The sequence below is a fragment of the Vicugna pacos genome, chromosome 23, assembly GCF_048564905.1.
Source record: "Vicugna pacos chromosome 23, VicPac4, whole genome shotgun sequence".
In the NCBI taxonomy this organism is placed as follows: domain Eukaryota; kingdom Metazoa; phylum Chordata; class Mammalia; order Artiodactyla; family Camelidae; genus Vicugna; species Vicugna pacos.
In genome coordinates, this window is record NC_133009.1 from 28,818,794 (window position 1) to 28,830,805 (window position 12,012).

General features: G+C 39.6%; 1 protein-coding gene across 1 annotated transcript in view; it reads left to right on the top strand.

Annotated features, from left to right (window-relative positions):
* Positions 1–12,012, top strand: part of USH2A (usherin) — a 698,253-nt gene that overhangs the window by 607,902 nt on the left and 78,339 nt on the right. The window contains exon 62 of the mRNA XM_072948735.1: positions 7,816–8,170. Within this exon, the coding sequence (XP_072804836.1) occupies positions 7,816–8,170 (355 nt within the window). The remainder of the gene's footprint in view (positions 1–7,815; positions 8,171–12,012) is intronic.

Genomic DNA, 12,012 nt, shown 5'->3' on the forward strand with positions numbered 1-12,012 from the left:
CATTTTCTAGTTCCCCTTACATAAAGAAAATAAAGATTTTCTTTGGGCATTTGGATACACACACACACACACACACACCCCTCATTTCTCTTAATGACTCAACAATATTTTATTATATGGATGTGTATCATGTATTATTTAAACAGTCCCCTATTGGTGGCAAAATAGGTGATTTCCAAGTTTTCATTACAGTGGCAATTCTGTATTTGGCAATTCTTCAATTCTCAAAAAAAAAAACAAAACTTCACAATAAACATAGGGGGGATTATCCTTTGTACTAGAAGTGCAGGATCAAATTTTGTGCATTTAAAATTTTTAGAGATTGCCAAATTGTCTTCTAAAAATGGTATATAAGAATTTCTAATTTTGAAAACTTCTATCAACACAGGGACTTGTCAATTTTCAAATCTTTACCAGTTCAATATTTTAAATGGCCTATTATTATTGTTTTAATTAGAACTGTGATCATTATAGGTCAGGCTGTTCATTCATTTCAAATCTCTGTTTGCTATATATGTGCATACATTATATATCCTTAGGCTGTTTTCTTCCAGATGTTGTCACAAGTGGCAAAATGTCATTCTTTTTTTTACAGTTGAATAGCACTCCTTTTTATTTATGCCATATCTTCTTTATCCATTCATCCATAGACAGACTCTTAGGTTACTTCCGTGTCTGGGCTATTGTGAATAATTGTGAATAACACTGCAGTGAACACAGGGATGCATGTATCTTTTCAAATCAGTGTTTTCATTTTCTTCGGATAAATACCCAGAAGTGGCATGGCTAGATCATATGGTAGCTCTATTTTTAAGTTTTTGAGACACCTCCATGCCGTTTCCCATAGTGTCTGTACCAATTTACATTCCCATCACCAGTGCACAAGGGTTCCCTTCTCTCCACATCCTCACCAACACTTGTTATTTCTTATCATTTTGATAATAGCCATTCTAACAGGTGTGAGGTGATATCGCATTGTGGTTTTGATCTGCATTTCCGTGATGATTAGTAAAACGTTGAACATCTTTTCGTTGTACCTCTTGACCATCTGTATGTCTTTTTGTAAAAACAAAAAGTCTATTCAGCTCTCTGCCCGTTTTTTAATCAGATTGTTTTTTGTTATTGTTGTTACTGAGCTGTATGAGTTCTTTATATATTTTGGGTATTAACTTCTTATCAGATATATGACTTGCAAATACCTTCTCCCATTCAGTAGGTTGCCTTTTTATTTATCAATGGTTTTCTTCACTGTGCGGAAGCTTTTAAGTTCAATGTAGTCTCATTTGTTTATTTTTGCTTTTGTTGCTATTCTTTGGAGTCAGATCCAGAAAGACATTGCCAAGAGCCATGTCCAGGAGCTTCCTACCCAAGGTTTCTTCTAGGAGTTTTATGGTTTCTGGTCTTACATTCGTAGACTGATTTTGTTTTAAGAAAAGAGACAAGAAATCTAGGCACTCTATTTTTTAAAACTATGTAAGGTGTCAGTGTTATTTTATAATTCACTGATTTGAAATGTCACCTATGCAAAATTCCCATACATCATCTCAACCATTTCAGGACTTTGTATTCTGTTTCTTTCGTGGAAGACTAAATATGAATAAGCAGGGCCTGATCACAAAGACATCTCAAGTGAATAAAATAATGAAGTAAGCAAAATTCCCAACACTGAAGGCATAGGGTTCCAGTAATGGTTAACCTTGGCTGAACACTTGTTTTCTGTAGCAGGGAATTTGAAGATTGGCTTGATGGTAGATTTTGGAAGTCTTTTAATACTAGGCTAAGGAGTTTAGGTTTTTGATTTGGAGGTAATGTGAACCATTGAAGGTTTGGGGTGAAATAGAGAAGCAATGTGACAGAGTGGGCAGAGCATGGCATTTGTAGTCAGAAGATACAGCTTCCAGGTCCTGGGTCTGCTGTTGACTAGTTATATGACCTTGGGCCGGTCATGATGTTCCCTAAGTTTCCATTTTTATGTAAGTGTGGCTAATAAACAGAAAATAATTAGCGTCTAGAATTTTGTAGGAATTACATGAAATAATGTCTGTGAAAGTACTGTGTTAAACACAAAGCATGATTTAAAAAAATAGGAAATTATCCAAGATATCCCATCCATAGCCATGCTTTGAGAAGACAAAGCTGGCAGTTATATATGTACATTTAAGGACAGGAAAGAGGTTCTTGATAATGAAAGAAGCAGACGGCACAACAGTATGCCTAGTATGATTCTGGTTTTCTTTAAATACATAGAATATTTTTTACATTCATATTGCGTGGAAAATGTCTAGAATGTTAAACACTAAAAGAAAGTAAACAATGCTTACCTCCCAGAGATAGGTTATGAATGATTCTTGTGTTTTTGCTCATTTGTATTTTCTAATTACTTTTTACAGTCAATATATAATATGGTGTGATAAAGACAAGATAATAAATTCAGTGAATCCAAATGCAAATCTGTCATCACCCTGTGATTTTCGTATTTCCCTCTTTCTGTGAGCAATCAAAGTCTGCTCAGAGAAGAGAAACCACACCAGTTATTTAATGGAAAGAATTTAATGTAAATAATTATTAACTGGTTGTAAGTTTGTTCACTAGGTAACTAAAAAGATGAAAAGAGAACTCTAAGATAATCATGGAGGCAGCAACTGCAGGAAACAGCTGGTACCCTTAGGACCAAGGGAACAAACGGAAACAGCTTGAATTACTAAAACTTAGAAACTTAGAGGGAAGCATCTGTGATGCTTGGACCCAGACATCTGAGGGGGCACCTGCCAGCTGGTGCAGGTGCTGTGGGAGGAGGCATGTGACGAGGCTGGTTTTCCAAGTGTTGGAAAACATTTACACTTGAATCACCTGCTTCTCAAGAAGAATCTACTGCTTCCAAGGTGAAGAATCCTTGCTGGAGAGAAGCTCACCTAATCAACAAGCAAGCAGGGAGGATCCAGTTTCCTTTTCCGTTCAGTTCTCTGATCGCCCTCTGGCGCCCCCTACTGGCAGAGCCCGGCGTGGAGTCAGCGGTAGAGCAGAAATGTGGATGGCAGAGTCCCAGCTCCACGGCCATAAAGCCAAGTATAGAAGAGTCGGGTTAGAGCTGAGAAACGATAACTTGATAATGGGGACATTTTTCTCATTCTTCTTGGAACCAACATCTTGGACTCTTCTTGTCAACCAGTCATCCAGTCCTTGCTTCAAAAGATACTTCTTGTTTAATTTGGGGTGCCATTTTTCACTAGGTGTTGAGACTATACTGAAGGAGTAAGAGAGAGTCTTGGCTTTCAGGGAGCTTGTAGTATGAGAGATATAGGAGAAAGGGAAGTCGTTACAATATGGTGTGACTAGTGAATCAATAAAGAAAAGACTGAGCACATAGAAGGATATTATAACTCTCTTTTGAGAGAGAAGCAAGGGAAAGACTTTCCAGGGAAAGTGACTGGAGGTTAGGGTTCTAAAAGATGACTTGGAGTTAGCCTATAGAAAGGAGGAGAAAAGGAAAGAGGATGGGGCGAGGCGTTGCAGAACAGGATTAGCAGATATCAAAGTCGTGGAAGCATGAAACACCACGGTAAACAGGGGGACTGTAGGCAGGCATTGGATTTTGACTGGAATGTAAAATGGAAATAGGAATCTCAGTCGGTGGGTCAGAGTGATAGGCACAGGCTGGCTGCGTGGCAATCACTGAAGAGTTTTAGATGCAGTTAAGTTCTCAAATTTTGGGGAGGTCTTTGAAGTCCCTTCCCTTGACACCAGAGCAGCCACTCACTCCAGAAAGCTAGATGATTCAACCTTCCCAAAGCATTTTCTAAATCATCTGTTTCCATGGCCTCTACCGTCAGCCTAGCTCAGAATCCACATTTATCCTCATGTGGACCCTTGAGGTGACCTCTTCATTGTGTGACTGCCTGGTGTCACTCCCGGTTCAGTGGAGCCTTTGCACAACTGCTGTATTTGTCTGCCTAAATACAGCTTTGGACATCATTTCTATGATAACTTCATGGGTATCATGTATTACATTTGACCCAGTGATCTTCATGTCCATTACTTGGTTTAATTCTCACCAAAATTCTAGACATTATACACTATAAGATTATTAACTCCAGTTTGCAAAAGTAAAATGTAAACTAAAGAACAGAGGTGAGTGTGCCCAAGATCATTTCATGAAGTGGAAAGACCAAGTCCTACAACCCATCTCCTCTGACTACAGATGTTTCTGACTATTTAAATTCAGAGTATTTTTAATATTCTTCATGAGGTAAGGGCGGCAGTTTCATAATCTTAAATTGTTAAGGGAAATGCATTGAACTGTAGGATTTTCTTTTAATTCATTCTGAAGATAAGCACTGAGAATTGCTGGCATTCCAAGATGGTAGCGAGTTCCTTAAAAGGTTATACCACAGTAAGACAACATATGTATGAATGCCTTTTAAAATATATAGTTCCTAGTTTTAATACTAATTTTTGTTTTCTTCTTAGTGTTAAGCAACATTAAATTAACTCTGATTGGAAAAATGCGTTATTGAAGTATCTTCCCAATGAGTTTGAGCATAGAATCACCATTTGGCTCTTCAGAGAGAACTGAAACTGTGATTTTCCTACACGTAGACTGTTTAGGAGGTGTTCTTCCAGCTAAATGAACAGCTGATGCCTACATCGTAAATACATTAGGAATAACTGTCACCTACACGACATCTTCTGTTCTAAGTTTATTCATAAATAAAAATGTTCTGTTTCTTTAACGCCACAGATGGAATGTTTATCTCACCAAAATATTTATTTACTAAATATTCAATAGTGATAAGAAATACTTAACCAGGCTGCATCCTTTCATTGTTTTGGTGGATAAACTTGAGGCTAACAGAGTATTTTATCTCTTACAAAGTATAGATTTTTTAAATTCACACTCTCAGACAATTTTTTTAAATGTCAGCTGTGTGTGTATTCTTTATTAGTATGTTTTTTTCTTTTTTTGAATTTTCTTTCTTTTTTTCTTATTTTTTTAAATAGAACATCAGTTTTACGACAACCATGGCTCCACCTCAATTTGGGAATTCATGAGAGTTTAATAAAAATGAATTGAGTTGTCATAGAAAGTTTGAAGCCAGACGAAATAGAGCATTTTATTTCCTCATAGAAGTTCATATGTTTGTATGATGTATTATGTTCCCAGCAAACACCTTTTTAAAACTCACTGAGAGAAGTCCTTGGCTGTGAGCCCTGTGGTCCTCATTAGAATGGATCCCTCCCAATGACACACCTGGTCCCTGGTATCCGCAGCAAGTACAAAGGCCAAACCCTGCAAACCTGCACTGAGCGCAGAGTCTGGCCCACGCGTGGTAGCAGGGAATGATAGGTGGGCTGCTGGACCGTAATTGCAGGTCGCCGAGAGGATCTGTGAAGCCTCTGTGGCCTCCAGCAGGAAGACTGTCATTGCTCGTACCTAGGTCATAGTCATTTACCACCGTGAGCATCATCAAATTCCCAAAGCCAGAGATTTTAAATATCCTGCCTTTTCGTGAAAGGGACTGTCATTTACTTTGTCTTAATAACCCTTTCCGTTGTGATGGTTAATCTGACATGGCAGCATGTGAACATGCCGGCATCTGAAGAGCGTGTTAATTAAATACTCCTAACAGCCTGGAAAATACTGATTTATTCATCAGTCTTCTCAACTGGAGAGTAGGTTAGAGGAGAGGGTCCTCTCTTGGGTACGTTCTTCCCCAACCTAGAGTACTTACCCTAGTAGGAAGGAAACACTGATAGAGACAAGGCGAAGATGCAGAGAAGCCCTGGAATTACTTGTGTTTTGGCCATTCGTTCAAAAAAGCTATTAACCTCACTGGGCTCAGATGCTGGGAACACAGAAAGAGACCAACCGCACTTCCTCTGGAACTTCCCTTTCTGGTCAGGTCTGCATCATGATTTTACACCCAGATGAGCAAATACCTGTTCCAAATGAAATCTCAGATATTTGGGGGCTGTCCCAACAACAGACAAGTTTCATTTCTCTTACTTAGATGTTTAATGCTCTATGTATGGATTCCCAAAAGAATTTGCACGGGCCCTAGTTTTTTTGTTTTTGTTTTTGTTTTTATTGCAGTGTAGTTCATTTACAATGTTGTGTTAGTTTCAGCTGTACAGCAAAGTGATTCAGTTATGCATATATTATGTATATATTCTTTATCAAGTTCTTTTCCATTATAGGTTGTTACAGGATATTGAATATAATTCCCTGTGCTATACAGTAGGTCCTTCTTGTTTATCTATTTTATATATAGTTGTGTGCATCTGTTAATCCCAGACTCCTAATTTATTCCTCCCCCTACCCTTTCCCCTTTGGTAACCATAAATTTTCTACATCTGTGAGTCTCTTTCTGTTTTGCAAATAAATTCATTTGTATTATTTTTTTTTTAGATTATACAGATAAGTGATATCATGTGATATTTGTCTTTGTCTAACTTAAGTCATAAGCCCTAGTTTTGATATCTATAAAATCTAAAGATGAGACTAAATAATTTCCTTCTTGGGTAGTTGAAAGAAGTTTTGAGCATATGCTGCTTTTTTGCTAGGTTTTGAAGAAACCTTCTAAAGGAAATTTGACTTTTGACTTTTAAGAAGCTCTGAAGCAGATTCCTATTATATGACTTACCATGTTAATTTCACTCGTTTGCATGTAGCTCCCCTGGGCCATGAGCTCCTTTAGAGGAGGAGTGTGTTCACCTTCATACTCTGCCCCTGGTACAAGGCCTGATGCATAATAAACACTCAATAAAGGTTTGTTGATGAATACAAGAAAGAATGGTCCTTCCTTTGAAAAGTTATGGATTAATTAAAAAAGAGGGAATTCAACTGGGGAGAAAATAAGTGATAGGCAGGAAGTGAATTTAAAACATTTTAAAAAACATCCTGGAAATAAATGCAAAATAGCATGGTATGAGGTGAAAGAGAGTAAGAGCTGTGGGCTTCCCTCAACCATCCCTCATCCTTTAATGTGCCAGCCGGGGCTTTTCCCATGGAGATCTTATGATTCCAGGAGCAGCAATGGGGTCAGCCTCGGTGTGCACACACCTGTACTCATTGCATCTGCTTCTGTCCCATTGGCCAAGTTCAGCGTGAGTCTGGGAGCACATTAGCACATTAGACGTGGACTCAAGGAGGCAAACAAAATGGGGCACTTATTGCATGCAGTCCATTGGCCACAGAAGGCCAAGAAGGGACTGATAAGCATTCGCAATGATATCAGCTTTTAGTGATTATATATAGTTTTGTTTCCAGCTGTGCAAAAGTTAAAGTCCCAATATAACTGTATGTGCAAATGTACAAACTCAAACACATATGCATCAACATATAGACAACGATCCAGGAAACACCAAAAAGTTCATAAGTGCTTATGTAGATGCTTCTGATTTCTTTAAATTTTTAAATGACATATTTATTTCCATTAGGGTATGTGTGATTTTTGTTTTCGGAACAGTTTCTAAGGTAATACAACAAAATGTGTGTGTATGAGTGGTGTTTCACTTTTTAAATTTTCTTATTTCTTCTGGTTTTCTTTGCCAGGTTTTCTAAGAAATACATGCCTTCTTTATGCATTTTAAGATGTACATATACCCCCTACATTTAAAAAATGATACTGAGTCAGGCCTCTGGTGTTCACTTCCATTTGGTCTTCATTCTGATGCCAAAAGGATTGAAACGGTCGAAACGGTCATTGAAAAGTTGAGTTCATAACAAATTCTTCTGAAAAGCAATTTCCTACTCTGTCTACACACCTTCTTTTGAAATGCGCAGTGTCACTGATCACCTTCCTGGTTTCCTTCCAGACGTCCTGCTGGCACTGAAGAAGAATCCCTTTTATTTGTCTGGTCAGAAGGAGCCCTTGAATTTACTGACGATGCAGATAGTCTGAGGCCTTTCACGCTCTATGAATATCGGGTCAGAGCCCACAACTCCAGGGGCTCCGTGGAGAGTCTCTGGTCATCTGCACGGACGCTGGAAGCCCCACCTCAAGATCTGCCTGCACCCTGGGCTCAGGCCACCGGTGCTCATTCAGTTCTGCTGAACTGGACGAAGCCAAAATCTCCCAATGGCATTATCTCCCAGTACCGTGTGGTCTACCAAGAGAGATCCGATGATCCGACACTGAACTTCCCTGCTGTGCATGCGTTCACAGTGATGGTAAGTACTTAGAAAAAAAGAAAAACAGATACTTAGATTATCTGGTTAATATGTTGAAATTAATTTTCTCATCTGGCTTGCCATTTTTCTTCACTTAGGACTTAATTATATGAAAAATTTTAAGTGCAAAAATGCAGTGTGGTTGCGGGAATAAGATACTGAACTAAGTGTAGGAGATATTGGAGACCAGTTGTCAGACTGTGGTTAATTTGTGTTTCTTCCAGCAAATAAGTGACTCTCTCTTTGCATGATTTCCAGATCCATTAAATGGGAATATTAAATGTGTCCTTTTACAGCCCATGGGGCTGAGGCTCAGATGAAATTAGACATGTCACAAAGTGTGGTATCCCTGACTCTTTGAGGAAAAAGAAAATTAAATTTCTAGATATACTCATCCAGCTCTAGAGACAGACGTATACATCTACGTGTCACGTGCACCGTAACTCAGTGGTGATTTGTCTGGGCCGGCCTCCTCTGGCCGTAACACAACTCGACTCGGTTTACCTTGTGTCTCTTGAGGGCTTCCTTCACACCTGACCTTGCCTGATGTGCTATGGGAGATACAGAGCCAGGCTGGTCTTTGTCTCAGGGAGCTTTTTCTCTTTGATAAGATTGCAGAGGTGAGAACTGAACATAAGAAAAAAGTAAGAGAAGTCATGGGTTACAGCGCATTACATCTGGCACACTGCGAGTCAGATCCCAAACCCCAGCACCTACTAGCCACGAACCACAATAAAGTGAAAATATCATATACAAAACATGCAAGGCAAGAAATGCTCTGCCAAGTTTGTATAATGTGATTTTGTTTGTGTAGACGGTTCTGAAATGTTACAAATAGAAAAATACACTGGGACCAGAGAGTTCTCTGCGATGTATCACTAAGCCTGCCTGGAGGGAGAGGGGGCACTTTTGCCATTTACCGTGTATAATTCTCTATTTTTATTTTTCCAATGACTGTGTATTGCATTACTTTAAAAAAACTTATTAATCTTAGTTAAAAGTTGTGAAACACGAAGTTAAACAAAATTGGACTGAAAGATAGCAGATATTAAAGGAAAGGAAGAAGGAAAGGAGAGGAGGAAGGGAAAGGGGAAGAAAGAGAGGTGCTCTGGGAGGGCGGTAGGTCACCCTCACACTGCAGGCGCCTCATGGTCTTGGTTGTTAAATGCACATGGTTTTCAACATGTGTCAAGACCATACTAGATATAAAAAGCCCTCATAAATAAGAAAAAAATGGACAGCATGAAGCGTTGTTTCCAAAGACCAGACCGTTTTCTATGCTTCCAATTTTAGTAGTCCAATTTACACAAAGGTTATCTTGCAGAGTATAACATTTATCAAAATACCTAAGTAAGACCAAACAAACATATTTTAATGAAACTCCAGAGGAATCTTTGTAATGAATAAAGTACAGTACTTTCTCGCCATCCTATGTTTAAATTTCTCATAGGGAAATAAGCAAAGTGTGAATTAAGGAAATAGTATTAAGAAATCTTCATTTTTATTTAGAATTCTGAATTATTAATTTACTTTTCATTTGACAGTAAATTATCTTTATATACCAGGGTCTTTTCTGTTACATCTTCTAGTGTCCCCATTTATAAGCATTAGAAGCACTGTTGTTAAGTGGAGAGGTTCTTTTTTATTTGATATGTGATGCATGGGGAAATCTGTTACTTCTCACCGTGTCCTTGGAATTCATGTTCTAAATTTCCACCCTGAAAGGCAAATACTGAAAAATCTTTGATGAGAGCTTTCTGAATGAGACACCTTAATACAAATGTATCTTTATTGAAGACATCAATATTGCAGTGATTAAACTTCTGACTTTTTAAAGTATGGCTTTCAGAGGTATGAGCCTAAATGTTTAATCTCCCCAACATTTCTATTGGAATTTCCTTCTGAAACACCCTCTAAGTCATCCCTTCAAAGCCAGTTTCATTTTATAACACAAGACTCAAAGTATCCAGTGAGCTCTGTTCTGTATCTAATCTGCTAGGTTCTATTTTTATCACACTAAAAAATTCCTAGGAAAAAGGAAGCCCTATGCCTCAAGTTTTAGGATTTACATGGTCCTCTGTACATGACCCTCTCCAGCATGGCTTCCATTTGCCAGCTCAGTATTGCTGGATTCTTCCGTTTTTCTAAAGATTAACTCTTGCAGTGCCAACGAGAAGAGCCACAACATTCAAGAAATAGTATTTCTGCATTCTGTTTTTGAATGTGTGTGTGTGTGTTTTCACAGTAGCTAGCCCCCCAGATCTGGATCTTAGACCCTGAGGTTCCAAGAGAAGACATCATTAGGGTCACCATGAAAAGTTCCGTGCGAGCTTTTTAAGCAATCAAGGACATAATCCACAGAGCAGTTGGGCCAGTTTTAAGACATTCTGGACACTAGGCTAAGTTTCCAGGGCAGGAGGCCACTATGACTCTTCACAGACTGACATCTTTGAAAGAAATAATTAGAAAAATAAACTGTTGTCTTTGAGTTTCGCCATTCCTACATTCCCAAGGGTTCAACCCCTTTTTAAAAGATTCTTAAAAAGGGAGGTTCTACAGCTTAGCTCTAATTCCTCACCATTGGAGAAGAATGCTCCCTTTGTCCTGGCCAAATCCTTCCCCCTGTAATTTAAATCCATCTCTTCCTGTTCAGAACAGCATGACGTCTCCGTACTAATACACTGGGCCTTCAGGGTCAGGAACAGATTATTGACAATTCAATCCAGTTTGGCAAATTGTCGCTGAGTACTGTATTCAATATGCCAATACTCAGTACTGCGCACAACTGCATGGCTGAAGTCTGCCGCGCAGCCGCGCTTCTGGGCAGAGCAGGGGCGCCAGGGAAGACGGGTAGTCGCGTCTGAGGCACAGGTTTGCTTGTGAGTTTCTGCTGCTCAAGTTTCAGGGATTCCCTTTTAAATTTCTCTGAGTGCCTTCCTGGCTCTACTTACTGTCTCTCTAATTCCTGTACCAACTAAATATCTTCACTGTCTCCTTCCATTTCCATGCCTGCCCTAGGAAGTTTTTTCAAGTTTTTGTTTCATTAACAACTTTGGCTGAAATTCTCCAGAGCCGAAGAACTGCATTTCACTTAGTGAGACACAAGAATCCATCCCCACAATCGCAAGGTTGCAGCTCAATCCACAGACTTGCAAGAGGCATCACTAATGCCCCTCATTTAGTCTGTTTATATTAGGATCCCATCTCTGCACGAGAAGCCACCAATAAATTGTCTGTAATGTGGTGCCATCACTAGCTTGTCCCAAAGTCCCCCTAGAGCTGTTTATAGACAGGTGGACGTGGCTGGGAGAGCCACATAAAACAGGTGCAATGGATGCATGAGTCCTCCAGTTGGTGGCAGTGGATGGAGAACTGGCAGTGGGGGCCCTCCGTGGGGGTGGAGAGCATATGTGTTGGCAGGAGCAGCAGCAGCAGCAGTAGAGGCAGCAGGAGAGAAGAAATGGAAAGAGTGTAGCTTTTAATGTATCACCAGCTTCTCTCCCAACCTCATGAAAAGATGTCATCTCCTTTTGGGCCTAAGTGGATCCTTCTAAGGGGAAGAGAGAGATCAAGCTCCTTAGTGTCTCTTCAAACCAGTACCTTACACTACTGAAAACTAGCGTTAGGTAGAAGTCCCTAAACCCCTTCCCAGCTAGCTCCGTGATGAATTGTGCAGTGTCAGGAGAGGAACTGCATTTAGCCTTGCTTGGCATGCGAGAGCTCCACGGTGGTATTTACAGGGAACACTCCCGGCGAGGTTGGCGGGACTGTTTTGCTGCTTCTCCCGGGCACCTGCCACCGCACTGGCAAAAATAACTTGGGATTGAAAGGCAGAAGTGGTT